This window comes from Poecilia latipinna, unplaced genomic scaffold (genome assembly GCF_001443285.1).
Source record: "Poecilia latipinna isolate Pla-1442-1.1 unplaced genomic scaffold, P_latipinna-1.0 Scaffold942, whole genome shotgun sequence".
Taxonomy (NCBI): Eukaryota; Metazoa; Chordata; class Actinopteri; order Cyprinodontiformes; family Poeciliidae; genus Poecilia; species Poecilia latipinna.
In genome coordinates this window covers 250,843-274,205 of record NW_015113558.1, presented here as the reverse complement: position 1 = coordinate 274,205, position 23,363 = coordinate 250,843, and the positions used below count along the sequence as shown (strand labels likewise).

Genomic DNA, 23,363 nt, shown 5'->3' with positions numbered 1-23,363 from the left:
GAGAAAAGCAGATTGGCGTAAACCTTTTAGCTTGGGTATTCTGATGATGAGCTACCATCGTTACGGTTGCAGCCAAGCATGTTTTAATGTTACACAATACAGTTTTACCAAGTTGCTCAAAGTCTAAACTGGTATTGTTGTGCATTTAAGGTGTAAAGTTTACCTTCGACCAAACGCCCCCCAAAGAAATCTCAGCGGGTCCTCTGAACGCCCCCGGGGAGGCGGTACCGCCCACGTTGAGAACCGCTAATTTAGATGGATTTTGACGATAAACTCCATCCAATCTGACTGATCTTGACCTGCAACAAACACTGAGCGGACCTTTCACTGTATGTAGAGACATGCATAATAAGGATTTAAATCTGATATCTGTCCTTTTTTTATAGCAAGTATTTAAAATACTTTACTAAGATTCATTTGTTCAACAAAAATTCAAGAGCAGTGACACAAACATCTGTTTTTTGCCAGTTTAAATGTTGATAGAGATTCAAAATCAGCACATTGCTTGCAAGCCAGTGACATGACATGCATTTTAACTGGAACAATTCACAAATACAAATTAACTTGCTACTGCATGCTGTGCTTCTCATCAGTCTGTTTTATGATCCAAATAATGAGCTCTTTGGAAGAGTTGTTTTTTTAGACAAATATCCCTATTAGAAATAAGGAAATTTCAAATTCATGAAATAACCCATTTCCTAGCGTATTGCTATGCATGTGAAATGATGACTTGTTCAGCATTTTTTTTATTGCGTTATTGTGTTTTCATTGTAATTCCAAGGCAGTTAAAAGATTTTCTGAAGACACTGAAATGGCAAACTTAATTCCCTCTCTTTCATTTTTGTTCTTCTTCCTTTGTATTACGTTAAACATGGTCAGAGGTGGAATAAAATATGCCTTGTCTCCCATTCTTTACATACTGGAAAAGGGATGACATTCCCAGTATGGTCTCCAGTTTTCTACTACAGAGACTTGAATGAGCCGTTGTCTGCTTTGCAGTAATTAATCCTTAAAAAAATATAATATTTACGGAAATATTTGTTCCTTAAATTCTGATTTGAGACAAACTAGTAAGCAATTGCAGCTGTTAAAGACATTCAAAGTATAATTTTAGTCACTCCTCATCTGTTTCAAGTCACAATAAACATTAACCAACATTTTAATATCATGTAGCTTAAGGTAAGGAAACCTCTCCTAAAGTTTAAATGACCTTACTCAGACCATCAGCATTAACAGGCAGTCATAAAGTTTTCTGAAGCCATCCAGCAGCACACTATGACAGAGTACTCTGTTGCCAACGAGAATGTGAAACTGTCAGTCTCAGATAAATTCATCAATAGCTGAGGTGATAACTCACTAAAGTTACAATTTGTCCTCTTCCTGCTGGGCACTAAGACAGACGCTGGCCTTGTGCAGGGACTCTTAGACCCCGGAGCCCATTGGCTGTAATTGCTTGTCAAGGGACAGACAGGGGTTCGATAGAGGCGTCTGTCATTGAAATTTGGCCATTTCCAGCGTCCATGCAGCTCTGATGGGATTTATTGGAATACACTCTGACCCATTTGTCCCTTTATGACTTAATGACAAACTATAATGTGGTTTTGAGGCATATAATGTTGACACTTCTGAGAAAAGTTGGAACAACAGCTATCATGTTTCGATACGTTTCAATTAGGCAGGTTCCAGATTTAGGGTTTCAAGTTGTTCAGTTTATTTGAAGGGGCATGCAAAAGACTGACATGACACTGTAATAAACATGACATAACATCTGTCATGAAGGAGACTTCAGAAAGGTTTACAACTGTTGTCATTTGGTAAATAATGACACTTTTAATGCAACTTTTAATGCAACTTTGAATTACAAGTGTCAATATTTACAGAATAATGCATTTTTAATGCAACTTTTAATGAGACTTGACACTAAAAATGTCCATTTACTGAATAATGCACTTTAATGCATCATTCAGTAAATGGACATTTACTGAATAATGCAGTAAATGTCTATTACTGCATTTACTACTTTAATAGACATTGACACTTCTAATGAAAGTTTGCCTTAGAAGTATCAATATTTACTCAATAATGCACTTTTAATGCAACTTTTAAAACAATTTTCCATTAACATTGTCAATACTTACTGAATAATCCACTTGTAATCCAATTTTTAATGCAAAATTGCATTAAAAGTGTCATTATTTACCAAATGACACTTCATTACAACAGCCATAAACATTTCTGAACATGTTCACACCAGGTGTTATGTCATGTTCATGACAATGGGATTCAGTCACCACTGAATAAACATTGAAAGTCCATTTCCTTCCATCTAAGCAACTTGCAATTATTTATGAAAAGTAAAAGGTAAATGGATGTCCACACAAGGCCAGACATCCATTCATCTTTTAATTTCTAAAATCCACTAGTTAATTTCTCGGCTCATCTATGGGCTAAATATATTATTAGATGGACACATCCACTTAAACTTTATAAGAACTTTTTGTCTTTATAAAATATACTAAGGTAGCAGAATACTTGGATGCTATACAAAGTCAGAGTTGCATAATTTGCTGACAAATGTATTTTCGGACATAAATATGTCACCCATCGGAAGGAACTATTATGTCATTATCTGTACCATAATGAACAAAAATAAAACACAACAACACAACATCAACCATTCACAAATGTTGAGCCTTCAATGAAGCTGCAAACTTTACGGTTGCCTTGCTCACTGTTTACTATGCCACCTGTTTATCCCCGGTCCTAGCTTTTTATTTACCTTCTGTCTTTGCTTCTGCGGTCTTCTCTCCTCTCAGTGCTGGGAGGTGTGGAGTCACGCGGTGTGCTGAGGAAGATCAGTGACATGTTGGAGGTGATCCTGAAGAGGATGGACACGCTGTCCAAACTCGACAACAGCTCCACGTCGGATGCGAGGCGCCTGGATGAGCTCAGCTCTGCTATCAACAGGTAGGAAAGTTGCCCCACGCCACAGGCTTTTGGTGAAACAGTACTCAGATTTAGAAAACATATGGTAATGGTTATTAAATGAACAAAACATATTTGTTTTATTTTGAAAATGTACAGTTTCAGCTCTGATTTCCTACAACATCTGAGCAAAATTTAAGAGTAGCAAGTATTCTCTATATGTGACTTTTTTTGTTATTGTTTATAACACTTGGAAGCAAATAAAAATAACAATTTACCTCTAATAGACATAAAGCACAAGCCAAGATGAGAAAACGATGACAATGCAACTCAGAAAGTGACCAAAAAATATTTACCCTGAAACTCCTGGGGTATTTCTTTAAATCCAGTGAGTATTTCATGTTGTTGTGGATAGTTTAATCAAATACTGCGACAACAGACCAAAATGAGGCTCATTATTTCTCTCTTGGTGCTGCTTGTTTTCTATATACAGTCGATAGTAAATAAAATCAGTAAAAAGAGCAAGGGGGGACATATGCAGGATAGGTCAAAAAGTCAGAAATCAAGGTTACTAGTAATCAACACAAGGCAGGATAGAGTGCCTCCTCTAACATGGCTGCCATAGGCTCATCATTCTTCACAGACCATGATTTTGAATTACACCACAACATGCTATTGATTTCTGCTCCAAGGATTTCACCTCAGATGTTGTTTTAAAAAAAAAGAAGAAAAAAACAGATGTTTTCTTTTCTATTTTTATACTAATCCAGCCATAGAAAATGGATGGCATATTCCTTTAAACCCATTATATAGGTTTAGTAACTTAGGTAATGGATTGTTTAAACCCAAAGATCCTACACATGTATATAAATGTAAATAAAATAGACTCAATAAATTTCAGTCACATTCCTGTTTGTTGTTTATAGATCAGTCTGGGTCTAAATATCAGATGGCTGAACTAGTTTGTTGCATTCCAGAGTGGTGCTATGTTTTACTTGGTAAGCACTGCTGCAGACACAGATAGTCATTTCTACCCTCATCCACTTCATATTTTACTGCTTTTATCAATTTATGCCCATTTTTCCATGTAGGAAATGGTAGAGCAATGTTTGGAACTGACAGATGGATGCTACTCTTGACTTTTCAAAACATGATTACATAACGGGTTTTTTAAAAGGGGTAACATAACACAATAATAGCATATTTAATACCATATAATAGCATATTTCCAAAATATGAAATATGCCCAAATAGTAAACTAAAATTAGTTTTTCATAATACATTGTTCTTGTAAATTCAATAAATTGCACAGACTTTGTTTTAATCCATTTTATAATTTTAAACATAACTCTGGGATTAACTGGGTTAAATCTCCTCACCTCACCCAGTCTGTTAAATCAACCCAGTTTTTAATCGATTTGTATTTGACTTCAGATTGGACTGTTGGACTAGTAACCCACTTTAGCTTGTTTTCTTGTTTTAATGGTGTTACAGGAAGAGGACAGTAAAGGAGGATTTAATTACCTATCACAGGGGAAACTGGAGACATTTAGTGTTCAGATCATTTTTTGAAAACTTGCTGAATGTGCATTCAAATTATTAAAAAGATAAACCAGAATTTTTTTTTTTTTTTTAGTTAGAATTTGGATATGTTGTGGGTGTTAGTGAAATAAACTAAACAAACCTGACTGGGACACAACAAAAAACACTAGATCAGGAAGAATGATCAAAGCTTTACTCCAAAATAACAATGAAATCCATAAACAATTGGATTAGAAAAGGACGAAAAGAGAAGTTTTATGTCGGACACCATAGGTTTTGTTTTGTTAGAAATTGCACCTCTTTTTTTTTTTTTTACAAAATTGCCTCATGCATTCCTCTATTTCATTTCGATCACTCTCGTATTTGATTGTGGAAATTGCCCCCATTACGTCCCAATCAGTGCAGACAGGAAAGTCGTGCTGCTCCAGGCTCTTATCTAACTTCCCCTCCTTTCGCTGCATCCACACCCAAACATCCCGTCTTCTCTGTCTAACATTTTCTTTATTCCAAATTTTGTTTCCAGACAGCCTAACTAAACTCAGCAGGTGTGATGTGATGCACACTGACAGCAGCCCCTTTCGCTTCTTCAAACCTCGTTAAATGGTCCTCGATAAGCACTCCGGTTCAGATCCGCGGAGAGGCGCCAGAGCGGAAAGATGGAACGATTAATATGGTCTGACGTTGGTGTTAACTGCAATCAATGTCTAGTAATGGGCTGTTTAATGCAGAGGAAGCTGTTCTCCTCTTGGGCCATTACAGAGAAGTAAGGATGTAATGGTCTGTTGTCAGAGAGCCGTACCAGCGTGATGCATCCATGTTTTACTGTCCTGAAGGGATTTAGACTGGATTTAGGGTGAGCAGGGTAGAGAGTTATAGTCAAGCTGTAATTAGCTTCAAAGCAAACTTCAATCAATGATAATTACTTTATGACTTGACCATATCCACTGTGGATGTTGGACATGTTAGAATGTAATACTCGTGGTTTGTGTGGGTTTGTTGTCTTTTTCTCAATGCATGTCTTTTTTGGTTTTAATTCTCCTCTGCAATGGACCACAAGGAAAATCTGATTCAGACACAACGTAGGAACTGGCAATTCAAAGCAAATGATGGATCTGATCATGATAACTTAATTGGTTACTTGAATTCTTGAGGAAATGTGTAAAGCAGGGCTGCACTTACGAGAACGTGGGCCCTGAGCTGGAGACATTTTTTCCACTGAGGAAAAAAATACTTTACTAATTCAAATTACTGCACATTAAGAGGTAGTCCGGTTCATTTTAGGGTTATTATGTGTTCGACCCATTAACCTTTCACTAAAATGTATTAAAAACAGTTCAATAATTATATTTGTTTTAAGCAGTGACTGCAATCTCACACACGGGGCAACACCACTGCTCCTAATATTGAAAACAGTATTGACTGCTTATCACAAAAACGTTGAAAAGTTTGAAGAAGAAAAATAAAACAGAAATGAATGAGTTATTTTAGTTTTTGTTTTTATCCAGAGCTTCTCCAAAGCTGCAACTGGATTCTTCTTAGTGTTTTGACTTTTTTTTTTTTTTGGCAGACTTGCTCTCTTCTGAATGTTTGAAAAATCTTTATTTATACTCTTGGTGAATATCAGGAAGGAACTGAGCACCATTGACTTGGCTATTCTACATGGATGAAATCTCAATATTAAATTTTGTGTTGCTTGATTTTCTTTACCTTACTTGTGTGGCTTTTATTTTGGAGGAATTCTTGTTCCAGTTTTAAGCGTCCTGATATAAAATTTTGAGCAGGAAATATTTTGATATTCGCAGTGTGAGAATGACATGGACGGTAGGATTTGCTTGACATCCCTTGAGATGAGCAGCTACGTTATCAAAGCAGAAAGTTTCCAAGTCTGTTCATTCATTGTGTCATTTACTTCTGACATCCAGTCTGTTGGGGTTTTTTTAACAGAGTTGGTCAAAATGTACAATAGTTATCTTTTTTACTCTCCCAACCATGACTGTCTTTCCTGTCTCTCCCATCACCCACTTCTTATACTTCATTTCCAAACACACATACAGAATACAGTACAGCAGAGTGTGTGAGTACACGGGGTAAGACTGACAAGGTAAAAGTATGATTTTTATTTTTTTTTATTTTTTTTCCAGTGGGGAATGGTGCAAATGGGGAAAATAGAGATTTATGGAAATATCTCAAATTCCAGGCCAGTCAGGAGTGCATTTACAGAAAGACACACTTTTGCACACATGCAGGGTGGGAGTCTCGGCTCTGTGTGAGCTTCATTGCTGCTGACACACTCCCATGTAGCAGCGAATGGAACTTGATGTCTGAAGCCCCAGCCTGTGATTCGCCCACGGGGCAGCCACTCGTTAGAGCAGAAAACTGAGAGGAATAACAAGCCAGGGAGGGGGCAGCAATGAGCCTGGGAAAATAAGCATGTGAGATGAAAGCGCTGACAAGGATGCAGAGTTGATTCACTGTTTACTGTGCTACGAAAAAGGCTGGTAAGTCCCCCGTTAGGTGTACGCTCTCCAAAGATCAGTCTCTGTCCTTGAGCTTACCCATTCCTCCCCCTTAAGCACACAAGAAGGCTCAGTCAGTAACAACATTTATCCCAGAGGGCTTCTTTCCACGGCACCGTGCGCTTTCTCATAAATTTGCTGCAGGTACTCGGGTAAGAAACGACTTGTTTTCTTTTTGACAGTACATACAAGCTCTGTGGATTTAATCTTTTAGGTTTACAAACAATATCTTAACTTCTGAACATTCCAAGGAATGCTGAACAATTCACCCACTGGAAAAAAAAAAAAGAAGAATGGGACCATTTCAAACCGGCCAGAAAAAAAAGATGACCAACCTAAACCGGAAGGTATGACAAGAAGAGCATTTCTAAAATGTTCGTCTTGCTATACAGTGGCATTATTAACTGAACTGGCACAGAAATCAGTACAATTAACAATGACACTGAAAAGTAATTATTTTCTGTTCTACTTAGTTTGCTTCTGTACTTGACTAAATTAAAAATAAAGTTGCTGTTGTCAGACACTTCATCAACTGTTTAAAACTGTTTAATTTAAAACAAATTAAATCTGAAATGGATAATGAAACATGGCTCAAAGACAAAATGTTTTAATCACAGTCACTTTTGAAGTACTATGAAGTGCATGTACTTTAAAAGATTTGAGTAAATTCCAAGGCATGCTGACTAAACTTCTAATTTTGTCAATAAATTAAGCATTTTGTGCTGTTTCTTTAGTGTCGGACACTTCGGTCACTGGAAGCGGCTGGATCGCAACAAAATGATGGTTTCCCTGTGAACCAGCTCAGTGTAAACGAGGCCTGAAATGTCACAGAGTTGAAACCTTACTTTTGTTTTCCAGGCCAACTGAAAAACTACTGTAGGTCACATTGCTGAACTATATTGCCGGTACCTGTAGAAACGTTTCAAAAACCAGTGTGCACCCCTGCTAGCTGTGGGCTTGCAAGCTGCTAGCTGGTGTTACAGAGAGCAGGAAGAGTGAGTTTAATGAATTACTTTGTCTTTGCTGTCATTATTTGCCTTTGGGATAAGGCACTTTTTGCCCAGATGATTTTGTTTGATAATTTTCGTCCCTAAGCAAAATCTGACAAAAAGAGAAACACAAGTATATACACTTTATTTTGTTGTATTTTTACTGTATAACTCAAGTTAACATTGATTTTCTCGAGTTGTTATGCTTCCACTAAATACCCATCATCTTTCTTCCTCATCTACATGCATTCTGCCATTTTTGTCTTTCCTTGGCTCTTCCATGTTAGTCCCATTGGCAAAAGAACTAACTGTCTACATTCATCAAAAGGAAGGGAGCTTTACAGCATAAGGCATGCAACAGTGGGCCATCAAATATGCATAATCTTGTATTTCTTTGATCCCAATCGTTCTCTAATGTTTCAGTCAAGCCGTTTTGTTGGCTTCCACACGACGGCACACAGGATCCATTTATTTTATCATTCCTCCAAAAACAAAATTCCCCCTGGTTTTTGTTGCTGCTGTTGGTTGATCTAGTTCTCTTTATTTTCTGCCAGTTTATATTCCTGTTCACAATCCAAGTATGTTTCTGGCTTCTGTTTTTGCCCTATTTAGGTCCCATTGTGAAATCTCCATTTTTCAGTCTTTTAATCTGTTTCGCTTCCTTTATGTGTCCCTTTATAACCGACTCCGTTATGGAGTCAGATGAGTTTACACTGCAGCAGACTGCAGACATGAGATTAGAGGGTGACACTCCAGAGAGTCCATTTGGCACAAAGTCCTGTCAAAGAAAGTTCAAAAGTGGCATTGGGTGATCAGCTCAGCGTGCAAAGGTTTTGTCCTTTGAGAAAAATACATAATTGATTTTGCAGTGATCTCCAACTTGATATTCTTTGAAATGTTGTTAGGAATGGCATAAATGTTTCACTTTTGAAAAACTAATTTCACTCCTGAAAGTGCCCAAGCTATACATTTGACACAGAGAAGAACATTTATACTTATGTTGCTAAGCTAAAATGCTGTTGGACAAAACAAAAAATGAGTAAGGTTAAGGAAATCCACTTACTGACACCAAGTGTTGTGGTTTTTATTTTGGCTTTTGCCCTATTTACTGTTTAAATGTGCTGGGATACTATTTTATATTTTATAGCCAGTCACTGCTGTGCACTGTGTGCTCTCCATTCATGCACATCCTGGTGAAGAGAAGAGGGAGTTTTCCTAAACCCCAGCATGGAAGACGTGTAGTCCCTGAGAAAAATAAACTTGGGCAGCATGGAGACTGGATAACAGTAGGAAAAGGAACGGCAGACCGGATATCAGTGGGATTGTGATTCAAGGAGATTATGGGGACAAAGTTGTTGTTAGTGCTCCCAAATGCCCAAAGATGTTCTTGCTAATTAATAAAATTTATTAAGTTCACCTGGAGATTTATGCTGCTGAACCTAATCAGTTATGAACCTATGTTTAAGGGAAAGACCGATCAATATGAAAGCATTTCACGTGCCAAAACTTTCTCATTAACAAAAAAAAAGACAATCTTTAATATATTTTTTCCTGAAAACTGTTGGCTCTTCTTCAGGTTGTAAAATAACTTGAGTTTGTTGTGCAAATGCTACTTTGGGCCATTACAGACAAATTTTAGACGTTTCTGATTGGTGTTCATGTGCAGTAACCATAATCATAACCATTACGTGTTTAAACATAACCTAATCTTAATCTAAACTGAAATGAAGCTCTAAGCCCAATCCCTGTGGACAAACCGGTCTTATTATGTGAATGGGAGTTCTCCCATCCTAAAAGGGGAAAAGAAACTGTTATACAAGTCAATTTCTTTTTCACGCTCCAATAGCGTAGAGTCTACATCTGCCAAAACTAACACAACCCAATCGGCTGGAAGGAAGTAGAGAAAGAGGGAGAGGAAACAAACTAATAGGAAAAAAGAATAGAAAGCAAACATTTAGAGACATGAACTCATGAACACATGAACAACTACCTTCTCCATGTTTCTGTGTTTTCATGTGTGTTGCAGGTTTCAACCAGCTGGCCTGGTGGAGAGGATCCAAGCTATAGCTCAAAATGTTTCCAACATGGCCATCAGAGTGGAGCAGATGCTGCAAAGTAGCATGATGCAAGGCAGAGGTACAGTGTAACCCTGATATTGCTTTACAATCATTTTGTCTGAGCTTTCACCCCCTTGATTGAAATGAATACTGTAAATATCAATTTGTTTTAAATACAGTAGTACAAATTGATATCGTCGAAATCAGATCAGCTTTAAAGCTTTTGGAAAGCCACAACAAGTTTGTACATTTTATGTAATAGCTAGATTAGAAAACTTGACACTATGACATTTGAGAGAAAGAAATCTGGTTTTATATCTCACTCTTGAACAAACTCCCACTCACTTTTAATGGTGTGTACCAACACTGAGTTTCTAAGGTCTACACACACTCCTCTCAGTGCTTGCAGCTTCGCCTGTTGGGGATGACTCAGCAAATTTTGACATTTGTTTTGCAAAGCTTTAACAATGGTTTTAAATGATTTCTTGCACTGATGCCACAATTATCTTTTCAGTGACAAAAGTTGCATATTTTCCTCTAATTCATATAGCAGCAGGCTCTCCAGTGACCAATTATTGATAAATATATTTAATTATGGTATGGGAGGTGAAGTTGGTTGGTGCTTTTGTGCAGTAAAACAGTGCTGTGTAAGTCAAACTTAACCGAATCAAATGTCCCTTTGCCCGTCTGTATTTGTTTGGGTTTGATGTTTTTGTCTTCCAAAAAGAAGGCAGAATATTTCTTTCCAAAAACATCATTTTTCAATCCAATTTGTGGACATTTTGTTATTCTAAATTAGGTTTTGTTTACATGTATGGTAATATGGATTCATCGGATGGATGAAGTGGCAATGCAACGATTCAAATTGGTGATAGAGGTGGACAGGAGCAAGACTGGATGCAGACTTTTCAATTCAGCAATAATTGAGGGTTTTTTTTCTATTTATTTTGCATCAAAATAAATAGATTTTGATGCAAACATCAAACAAACATAGTTTATAATACATTTTACAAAATCAGCATTAAGTTTATTGACAGAAACATAATCAATTCAGTCCAATCATACAGAAAGGCTCAAAGTCAGTTACATATTTTTCATTTTTAATTGTAAATATGAAGTAAAACTGTGATGTTTCAGGTGTCTGAATGTCCTTACTGACCCAAAGTGAACCCGAGTTTCTATAGTCTCATATTTGTCTCCACTTTTTGATTGATGCTTGTCATTGCAAACAGCACCTCTTAGATATTATAAAGACCAGTCAAATTTTTTGGAAGACAAATGTGTATGCAGCCACCAAAACAATCAATAGAGCAGCGCCTCAGAGGGGCACACAGGTAGCTAAAAACTGCAATGTGGAAACAATTAAGAAAAACAAGCAGAAAGAAATCCATACTATATATTAACACTACTGCTTATCTGGAAAAACAGTATGTTTTCTCTATAATCTTCCCCAAAGAAAGCATAAAGTGCCACAGCTCACAGTTGTCCTTCGCTGTGCTTAACTTGAAGTCCAGCTGGATTTGTGCACAGCTGTCAGCTTTGGTTAAAGCAAAACTAAACTGTCACTGTTACTCACAGCAGATGAGGGAGACTTGCAACAAGTCACAGGTGTTATTTATTGGTTTCTCCACTGACAAGGATCACTTCTGATATCTGTCAGGAAGCACTCTTTCCAACCATTCATGCCTGTATACTGATCCTAAAGAAGCACGGTAGAGCATCCTATTATCACAGAGTTTAGTGCCCATTTACAGCACATCTTCTTATTGTCTCAGTGACATAGAAAGGAGAGCATATTTGGGTAGATAATGTTCCAGCATGACCTCTTGTGCATAGGAGGTCTCTAAACTATTTTCCCAGAAGTTTTAATTGCAGCTGTATTTAATTATTAGTATGAAAAACCATGCAAGAAAATTGGATTTCAGGAAAAACCTGGACTTGAGCATCAAAATCTCTTCTAAATGTAACCTAAATATTCTATAAAATGTGTTTCTAATCATAATCATGACACAAACACTGATCCAAAATTCTGATTTTGTGCTGTAAAAGAAAAAGTCTGATTAAAATGATTAGGTGTTGACAGGGTTTATTGATCATTGATTACATTTGATAGTGTGTCTTTTGTGGGGTGCTGATCATCATTTACCATTTTCACACTTTTTCAGTTTAAGAATTTTTGTCGCCCAAAAATGTGTTTTGGGGTTCTAAATGAGTTTCCTGTTGCGTAATATTTGATCATTACCATGTGTTAATATCTACTCACCATTGGGGTGCTTTGTACACTCTTTTCCATATTTTACTCATACGCTGCTGCAAGGAAATGTGATTATGTGACTCCAACTAAAGGTAATTAGGTCACAGTCTGTCATAAAGAGTTAACTGGACTAAACGGAGAGCAGAGCTCTTAATTAAGTTAGTGTGTATGATAAAGTCCTCATAAAATTAAACATACAACTTAATTAATTTATTCACAAAATTTGAAAATTTTTTTTATATCTCCATAATGTCATAAAATATGCAAGGACTAGAGCTGCACAGTACAGAGAATCGGTCATTAACGAGTGTAATATCGACATTTATTTATGTCAATAATAAATTTCTCCTGATGGATGGAGGCTCTGAGCTTGGCTACACTGGATGCATATTTTAGTTTAAGTGCTAGAGCTAATAAAGTCTAAGATATTGCTTTAATGAAAATGATTCAGCAAAATAATGGGTAACGAAATTATATGCAAATGTATGTTACATAGCATTGACATGTTTTAAATGGCAACTCGCGGTTACAAATTTGAGGCACGATTTGCTGTAGCATTTTTAGTAAATCACCAAAAATAAGACACACTGACATTGCTTTTTTCTGTCATTCAGTGCTTATCTTCTTTCTCAACATTTTTAGTCAAAACCTAAATAACACTGAAAAGAATTTCCTCCCCCTCTCCTTTGCTTTTTCTCTTCGGGGTAACTCTTTACTTGAGAATAAATGAGAGTTGCGTCTCCTTTTGTTTTCCCCTGCTGCGTCTGCGGAGACAATAGCGCACGGCAAAATGAAAATACTGCTCCTTTCTCTAATCACAAATGAATTGAAATCCTGCTGGCAGACTTTATTATCATACGGCTCAGTGGCAGTTTATTCATCTCGTGCTTTGGCATGTGGGAGAGGAAGCAGAGCGGGAGTTGGAACGCGCAGTTAAAAATTTCCCTTTTCGTGTAATGGCTCGCAGGGACAGGACTAAAGCCTTTATCTAGTTAAATGACCACATTTTCAATTGTTGCTGCTGTAATCATATTTGCAGACACAGTGAGTCTCTGTGTGTGTTTTCAGTCACAGGAGAGAATCACAAATGAATTGAAATCCTGCTGGCAGACCGTGGAAGACTTGTGTAGAGGAATTTCTCTTTTTCATCAAGCAAATGGAAACAGACAGAATATGAGTCAAAGGAAAGTTGTTGGTTTAGAGAGACAGGAGAGAAGGGGGATGGAAAACACTGAGGATGATGAAGCACCAAGATGAGTCCATGTCTGTGTCTCTGTGACTGTGCCTCTGTTTTACTGGCATCAGCTGCAGAAGAGCAGTTAACTAAGTCAGTGAAGCAATTAATGCAGTGGCCGCAGTCTAAGTGTGCAGACATAATTGTTGGTGAAACGCCTGCAACAGCTGGCAGCAGCAAAACTCAACATCTAATGGTGGACCTTTTGAATAGTGAGCAGATGAGACAATTCACAGAAGTAGGAAGATTTTCAAGACCTATGTCACTGTGAATCATAAAGTTAAAGAAACATTGCTCCTGGGTTTGCGAGCATCATTCATGAGCCAATTACATTGTTGCAGCTTCGGCCTTTAATGTATTTTAATGAGATTTATGTTACAAAGTGACACAAAGTAGTGCTAAAGGTTTGGGAATCTTTTGATAGTACAACTATTTAAAGCAGAGTTATGTCATAAAACAATATCAAAGTCTGTCTCCTTGTCATGGAAAGTGTGTGGTTCAGGTGCAACATGAGATTGGCCTTTATTAAATAACAAGAAAAAGTCATTGTTTGAAGGAAACGATGAGATGTCACTTCCATAGTTAGTGAACACCAATGCTGTTTGCTGGAAAATCAATGCAGCATGTAACCGTGAACACCTCATCCTCACACTGAAACGTGGTGGTGGCAGCATCTGTTCTGAGTTGAGATGAATGGAGCTGAACAGATCTCTGTTTTCCATCTGAAGGAAGAATTTCTCTCTGTGTTTCTTTCAGTGCTGAGAGATGGCACTGCGAGCCAGTGTGAAGTACCAAGGGACAGCCGCTTTCCAGAGTGCCCTGGAAAAGTAGATGTAAGTTCATACATTATAGTGCTTTTTATAAATTTCTGCATCACTGTGCATTGGCCAAACAATGTGGTAGAGACTGATGATGTCACAACCCAAGTAAAGATGGCGCTCCAGGATATTGTCATCTTTCTAACTTTCAGTCTGTTTTTTTTTTTTTTTCCCTTTGTCCTGTGTTCTTGGTCTCCTTGTGATTTGACTTCAATTTGCTTTTGACTGAAGTCATCATACAGGCCATCAATTGTTTAAATTGGTCTGTTTGTGGGTACAGAATAATTTTCTGATTCACACATATCCACGTTCTCTCTGTCCGTCCTCCAGTGGATGCGTGCTCGGTGGACATCGGACCCTTGTTACGCCTTCTACGGTGTCGATGGTTCAGACTGTTCTTTCCTCATCTACCTGAGTGAAGTGGAGTGGTTCTGCCCCCCACTGCCCTGGAGGAACCACACAAGCACCCCCACTCAGCACACACAGCAGACAAATTCCCCCAAGAGACAAGTAAGGACACCACTCTCAAATAGCTGCCAGACATGTTACTCAGTAATCTGCTACAGAGAGTTTTAAATAAGCTTTAAATGACAAATATATTCAGTTATAATAAGATCCTGTGAAGACTGCCAGATGATGGCTGGTGATCAATAAATTCACAAGTGATTATGGTCGATCTACCACATCAGTGTAGCAGCAAACACAGCTGCTATCTAAAAGCTGCACCTGACATTATAGCTTTATGCTGCACATTCAAAAGAATGACACCGAATACATGATATGTGGCTTACTGTTGCTGGGTTTCAGGCACGTGACCCGAATGTCGCGCGAAATGCAGATGGAGGTCCGGAAGTGGATTTCTCCGGTTCAAAACAAAGCAAAATTGATCACAGCGAGAACGCTAATGTACTAAATAGGCTGAAACAGACGAGACATCTCGAAAAAATATACGTATATTTTGGATGTGATGCGTATTACCCCGGTAAAGAAGACTTCTCTTATAATCTTGATAATTTACCGGGTGTCGAGGCGATCCACATAACTAACTACCTGGAGCTGCAGAGTTCATATTATACGATGAGCCAGAAGAAAGCTTTCAAAAGCCTGGAGAATACAATCATTTAGCATCAAGTTGGGTCAAGCAATTAGGATCAAAAGAAGCATTAAATGGCTGTCGACTTGTTTCTGCCAGGTGAGTAGTGAGTTGTGCTATTTTAAGTAATTAGTCTACGACAGGAGTGTCCAAAGTCGGTCCTCGAGGGCCGGCATCCTGCATGTTTTAGTTCTCTCCCTGGTGATAGTAACAACCTTTTCAGCTTGTCAATGTTCCTTTAAGGCCTTCTAATGAGCCATCATTTGATCCAGGTGTGTTAAACCAGGGAGAGAACTAAAATATGCAGGATGCCGGCCCTCGAGGTCCGACTTTGGACACCCCTGTTCTACGATAACGATGCTATCGCTAACAATGAACTAACCCATGTTATTTATATGAGTTTGGCTCTAATGGTTTATTAGCTTTGGGTTATTTAGCTTTGGGTTTATTTAGTAAACCCAAATTCATGCTGGAGTTGTATGTTAATGTGGAGTCGCTGTAGGATGCTGGATTCAGGTCCAATGTAGGTCAACGATTTGCTCCGATCTACAGAAACCCACATGCTTCATGGCCAGACACGAAGCATGTGGGGGAACAGTCACTGCTCACTGTGACTGTATGGCTGTGTAGGTTATATTTAATTTATTTAGCTTCTTTTTTATTTATTTTTTTTAGCATGAAAGTCCCATTGAATAAACATTACATTTTCCGTCCGTGACTCGGCACTGAGCTAGCTGCTAACAACATTAGCACTCTGAGGAGACAACCAAGCTACGGCGTAAAAATAATATATCTTACCTTACATATGAATGCTTGTCTTTCTAAGTAACTGTCCAATAAAATATCTCAAAATAGAATTTAAACGCTGCGATCGTTACCTGTTAGAGAGTTGGCTCTTCAAACTCCTGGCATTATTAGTTTTCACACCGCCTGTTTTTAGCTGTAGATTGTTGATCCACTTTTCTCCTCTTTTTTCGGTGAGTTTTTTAAAAATTAACTCCCTTATAACTAACTACCTTCGAAACACGAAAATAACGTTTATCTTTCTCTCTATTAGAACGGTTGGAAAATCGTACAGGACACAGATTTTAGGCATTTTGATGCTGGATCAACATAAATAAATGGGCTACATTTAATTCCTGCCCTCCATCTGCATTGGGTGGTGCTACATTATCTGAAACCCAGCAATATTGAATCCTAAACATCTTATTGAAAAGGTCTGTCACTAACAAACAAGAAAACAAACTTTTTCTCCTGACTTTGCAACTTAATCAAATGGAAAACTTACTTTAAAAAAGAGTTTAGACCACTGAGAAACAGTCCAGTCCTGTTCCTCTTTGTCCCAGGGAAAACACTTCTGACATCTCTAGTTAAGCAGGTTTAACACAAGAGATGTGACAGAGGTAGCCCATTTTCTGGATGCATCTCTGTGTGATGGCTCTTTAAGCGCTGACTGCAGTCACAGCACCCACCGAACTCAGCAGTTATTCCTGTTTCTGCATCTTTGCATACCACACATTTTCCCTTCCATTTATTTTGTTGGATTCACACTGTGAATAGCCCTTTTTTTTGGGGGGGGGGATGACATTTTAGGACTGAGCCTCTGTGTGGAGGATGCCCATGACTGTCTGCTGGATAACTGTTAAGTCAGCAGTCTTCCCTGTGATTATATAGGCAGTATAAATTATTCCTTTGTTAAAAATTACTTTTTTTTTTAAATCATATTGGTAATCACATTTTCTTAAAATCAGAATTTGGGGGTCGGGGGTTAGCTGTAAGCAAAGGAAATCAAAACTGTGATACACATCTAGATATCGGTTTTGCTTTCTGAATTGAATCATTGGAATAAATTGCCTTTTAATTTATTTAAAGTTTAGTTCATTTTGGTGCCATTTTAAAAGCATTGCCAGGAATTGTGAAATGTTTCTTGTTTTATTTTTAAACCTTACATTTTATGACATCTCTCTTCAGGCTTGTTTTTACTAAAAACTGAAAACTTACAGTGCCCATTGAGAATGATTTCATTGAGTTAAACACAGATATTTCATTAACATACCAACTTAGAGAAAGGAAGTTGTAATTTATGCATTGTCACATCCAAAATCCTAAATATCCACATAACCCCTAGAAGCTGCTCTGTTGTTATGTTAAAGCCATTTTCTGCCAACAAAGTTTGCATATTCCTTGTAATCATCATATCCACACAACCATCTGCTCAAATTTTCTAAGGCCTCGCATTAGCATTTCAGCACAATATTCCCTAAAAAATCAAACAAGTTGTCTCAGCAGAGAATTTCATCAATGCTAAAAGAAGCTAATTATGTAGTAAAAATCAAACAAGGTTGAGTCCTTTTCCTCTGAAGATGCTCTGGAGTAATAAGAGGATGAGCAGTCTGACCTCACGGCTGCATAACGGTTAACCTTCTTCTGAGCCTGTTTGCTCACTGTTAATTAATACAGGCTGGATCTGCATCATCATCATTATCCTCCCCCCTCTTTTTATTTTCCTCCACATTAACTTTGAGGTCAAAGACCAGATTAGCGCCATCCCTCTACACATATTAACACAAAAACACCCAATGTTAGCCAATTGCAAGGTCATAGCCATCTTTCTTGGTTGAAATAAAAAAAAAAAAACATCTTATCTCTTGGCTACTAATAAATTACCTTTTTATTAAAACAACAGAAAGCTCTGCACTTTATTGCTGATTAAAATTATCTCAAACTTTTAAAATAAACTACATGGATGTAAACATTGATTTGCCAGACAGTTTATTGCATATTAATCCACTTTTGCCTGTACATCTACAGTTGAAAACAGATATTTACATGCACCGAATAAAAAAGACACAACATATTTTCTTTCTCACTGGTTAACGTTAAATCGGACCAAACATGTCTGGTTTTAGTTTAGTTAGAATTAGCAAAATTATTTCTGTTTTCTAAATGCCAGAAAACGTGGCTCCATGATACTGGCCAAACATCTGCAAACTTTTTCAATTTGAGGAAAGTTACAAAAACAAAAGTAAAAAAAATGGTCTTGCCGAGTTTTCTGGCATTTAGCAAATTCCTCCTACTTGATATCACCTATTGCTGTAGCCCATCTGCTTTCAGTCAGAAAAAGTTATTTTATCATCTCAAACCAGTCTACACATTCTCCTCTCACATCAATAAGATATTTTCCTCCCTTCAACTCCTCCTCACCATGATATTTCAAACCTTTTCCAATGAAACTCGGAGAGGGTTGTGGGTGGAAATCATAAGAGATCTGCAGTTTCTTGAATGCTAAGACGAGCACGTCTGAACTGTCTTTGTTCACCTTTCTTATTTATGGAATAACATAGGTTTTGTCTCATCTGATTGCACAAATGCGTTGAGTTTCTTTATTGTGATTAGCAGACCAACTGTTACTGTTATCAAGCAGTCCAACAGGTGTATGTAATAAAGTTTGTGGATAGTTTGTAGTAGTTCTTCTCTCCGTTTCATTCATTTAATCAGTTTTCTACATTGTATTGCAACATGAATATATGACAAATAGGACAAAAACGTATCTCAGTGCTGATCATGTCATTTTTGTCATCATTATTGCATATTCACTAACGTGTTTTCAAAAGGTTTAGCACAGTGTCGGAGAAGATGAAACCTAGAGTCTCCTTTCCACCAGGTGACCCGGATAGCTGCATTGTGGATTACAGTACTCTTGGGTATGGGACTGAGTCATGGTTCTGTTCTGCGGAGAGAAATCTTGACTGTTTATAGCTTTAGTTATAAATGCATGGGATTGCGTTGAGACATCTTTCCATATTTTTCAGTGACAGGGGAAACTAAAGCTGCCAAGTGAGCAAGGTCACGTTCTCCCTTGAAATAATTCTCTAATGTTTGGTGGAAAGCGACTGCCTGTCTCTCTCTGCTGAAATGAGAAGCATGTGGCCAAATGGTTCATGCTTTATGGAATTGTCATTGTATAAAGGAAGATTTACCTTGAAAGACCACAATAACTATTATTTTCACTGCTTTTCTGGCTGAGAACTCAGCACTTCACACATGAAAAGTACAATATTTCCAGCTTCTGTGGCGCTTCCAGCATTTGTAGCCTAACTTTTACCACTCCTGCCTCATTTATCGTTTCATTTAATCTTAATTTACATCATTTTCTCAGGCTGCCTTCCGCACAGACCTTTCTGTTCTGCTGGATCAGGTCGGCGGTGGAAAAGAGTCTCTGAGCTTCATGAAGCGCAGAATCCGACGGCTCGCACCGCAGTGGGCAACGGCTGCAAACCGTCTGGGTGCCAAACTTGGACAACGTTGGAGGGACCAGAAGAAGGTGAGACACTAGATAAAGTCCAGAGCGCCGGGATTGATTACACTGCACTCTCCTGGATCTCCCATGTTAATTTCTGTCAACTCATTAATTGTACAGTAACCAGGCTTATCTTAGCTGACCCAAATCCTCTCATGCAGCTTTCACAGCAAGGTTTTGGATCCTTTCACAAGAAACTTCAAGACGTTTTTGTGTCGCTTTTTTGCCGTCTATATGTGTTTCATAGCAGCGAGAGAGTTAGACATCAGTCCACCTCTTGCACGCCCCCAACTCGCCAATCCAGTGATGACTTATAGTCTATATGACCAACCAGCTGCAGGGCTTAAAATATTAGCAACACTCAAAATCCTTTCAGACATGTGATGTAGGAAGGTGAGTTATACAATTTGAATTTGAAGCATATGCTTGCTCAATACCTGGATAACTACACTTACTTTGTCCACCATTGTTTTGAAAAAAAGAAATGGCATGGGGGAGTCGGGGACATTGATTTTATGCGTGCTTCTGTCCCACCAGCTTGTTTTTTGAAAACCACAAATATGTGGGATATCTCCAATTTAACTCGTGTTTTTGAGTTTCCAGAGAGAGGTCATTCAGGGCTTGTCTTCGCGGGTTTGCGACAGAAATGATTTGTGAAAGAGGCTTACGATTACTGAAGCCAACACCATAGAATTGGACGTGGAGAGAGATGGTAATACTGCTTCACCATTACACTGAGGAACGTGTTATTCACAGCAACTGGAATTACACAGTATAGCCTCTGTTATGTTGGCACCACAAATGTTCATGTGACAAATAAACAGCCACTCTTGGTGTTCTCTCTGAGTCTTCCTTTAGTTATTTCAATAGTAACAATAGTGGTTCATGTCCTTCTGATTAAAATCTTTGCTACAGTACATTGCACTGCAATGAGATCTGACGATGTTGAAACGTGGAAGTGTTTCTTGCTGAGGGATTGTCTGCTTTGAAAAGTTTAATCAAGTTGCTATCAGCCTGGCTTTGTTTGGTGAAATTAAGTTCGCAAGTATACAGCACTGTGATACCCACTAGAAAAATCTGGACTGGTTTTATACTAAAAACACAAAAATCACACCAAATCATCGTAATGTCTGAATGTTAAAACCTGGACATAAATATTCTAATTTAATTATAGACTACTGTTAACTCTTATTTTGAGGTAATGGTTCACAATTAGAATACAAGCATATTACTCCATCAGGATCAGGGGGTCAGTGTTTGGGTCAGAGGTCAGTCAAGTGTTTGATCAAGCCTTTTGATGTAACGAGTGTGTTCAGCTACAGCTATTATAGTAAGGAGAGGAGCTGCTGCTTCATATCAAAACAGGTCGGCTGAAGTTGTTTGAGGATTTGAAGGAGGCGTCTCCTGAGCAGCTCCCTTCAGAGACTCCAGCACTGATCCAGAATTTGCTGGAAGGTTTATAGTGTATATTCTTCCTGGCTTGAGAACAAATTGGGATTACCCAGAGGAGCTGGAGAGCATCACTGGGCAGAGGCACATCCAGTATCCATGTTACCTCCATGACCCAGTCCCAGATAAACAGAAGGCTGTGGATTATACATTTAAACATGATTGGATAGAAAAAGAAGTCAAGAAAATATCAAGAAGTTGGGGAATCTTAGGTAATTTAATAGTTTTTTTTGTTTTTTTTTTGAAAATCTGTTGTATGCTATTAGTTAGTTAGTTTGCTTGAGTATCTCGTTGGAAAACTGATTTTCATTCCGGTTACTGTTGTGCTGTATCTCTTCTGAATGGACTTGTCTTCTCCCTGCTGGTAGCTATTTATGTCAAAGACACGGCGTGAGAGCAAGAAATATAGTCCATGTAAGAATAAATCTAAGAAGAAACCGAAGCGGGCAGCTTCTTCTTAGGTAGAATGATGATGAATGACTGGGATTATGACGTGATCCCAAGCATGTGCCAGTGCTACAGGGAAAAGAATGAGACAAGAAAGGCAGCACAGCAGAGGGACGGATGGCGCTGTAGAATATGGATTAGGAGAGGATTGATGAGGGGCGAGAAGGGACTCATATGCTGCTGTGATGAGAAAGAAGCCGTTCCTGGGAGACTGAGTGGCTTCTCCCATTAAGAATAGGCTTGAAATATACAATTAAAAGAGGAATTTACCATCTTACTTTACCAAATAGTAACAGAATCACTGACCTGTCACTGTTTTAATTCTCACTCAGGAGATTCATAATATTCTAGCTGAGATTTTTGTTGATAAATCACTACAATATAAGAGCGCACAATGAGCACAATGTCTGCTCTTCCTGCCCCGTCCTAAAATAAGTCGATATGGTTGGAATAACCTTCAGCGATCATATGGATATTCTTGGTTCCAGCAATGCACTGAGAGGATTTAGTTACTTGAATTGAGCTGGTTACGTTCTATAAAGTGCTGCTGGTGCTTTCGCAACAAGAGATTTTCAGATTTCCACAAGTCACTGTGGCATATGTGACTTGTGTTTGCCATGAAGTAATTAGAGATCTCAACAAGCAACACATCACGGCCCCATGCCATTCCAGCTTTATTTATGCAGCACTTTAAACACCCACATGATTCAACAATGAGAAAGAGACCAGGCAAAAATTGTATCCATGGAGACTTCTGACTAAAATCAGCAGAAAGGCTTGCCATACGTTTGCCAAAATACATCTTGATAATCTTGAAGTCTTTTAGGAAAATATTCAGTGGACTGACGAGACAAAAGTTGAAGTCTTAAGAAAGTGGAAGCACTGTTAAATGTGGTTTAATACTACAGCAGCATTTCAGAAAAAATAATCAGATTTAGCCTATCATATGATGGTTTGGGGTTTCTTTGCTGCTGTAGTAGCTAGACAGCTAATCGATGGAGCCATGAATCCTAATCTATAGTAGAAAATCCTGAAGGATAATGTTTAGACTATTAGCTTGTAACCTTAAGCTCAAGTGCCAAAGCAGACAAAACAGCTCCATTTTCTAAATTGTTCAAAAATAGGTTAAAGTCCCACTCAAGTTCATTTGAGATGCTTTGGTGTGATTTTATGGTCATGACTGGAAACCTTCCTAAGTTTAACCAACTCTACAAAAATGAGTGAGACAAAATTAGGGCAGCACAGTATATTGTTATCGAAATGTCAGTGTGTGCAATACTCAAGCTGAAAATCACTATTTGAAGTAGAAAAACTGTTGGCTAATATTTCAAATGTTATGATCTTGAATTTTATATGCTAATGTAATATTTACCCACATAGACAGGCACTCAAGGCAGAAGATGCTCACACCAGACTGATCTCCAAGGGTAGGAAGCAGAGATGACAGAGGAAAGAAAAGAGGCATATATCACAACTCATACCACCATCGCTAATTTTACCATTCATTGCATGACTTTCTGATATTGCACAACCCTAGCCACAATATTAAAGACTCATTTCCAGGTATCACAGACAAGTAATTGTTGCTGCAAAGGATACCACAGACATTATCACGTTTAGGGTAACAGGATGTGAATTTTCCCATAGGAAAAGATTGTGTGAAATAATATTTTTTGATAAGCATAGACTTCTAATTGCAACAAAATAACGAAACAGAAGAAATATTGAAGAGCACAACT

The 23,363-nt window shown here is 38.0% G+C and overlaps 1 protein-coding gene across 1 annotated transcript in view; it reads left to right on the top strand.

The window, feature by feature from the left end:
• The first annotated feature begins 871 nt into the window (after positions 1–871).
• mgat5b (alpha-1,6-mannosylglycoprotein 6-beta-N-acetylglucosaminyltransferase B) overlaps positions 872–23,363 on the top strand; it is a 96,738-nt gene continuing 74,246 nt past the window's right edge. The window contains exons 1-6 of the mRNA XM_015049355.1: positions 872–881; positions 2,817–2,967; positions 9,999–10,108; positions 14,274–14,350; positions 14,666–14,845; positions 19,588–19,752. Coding sequence (XP_014904841.1) covers positions 872–881; positions 2,817–2,967; positions 9,999–10,108; positions 14,274–14,350; positions 14,666–14,845; positions 19,588–19,752 — 693 coding nt within the window. The remainder of the gene's footprint in view (positions 882–2,816; positions 2,968–9,998; positions 10,109–14,273; positions 14,351–14,665; positions 14,846–19,587; positions 19,753–23,363) is intronic.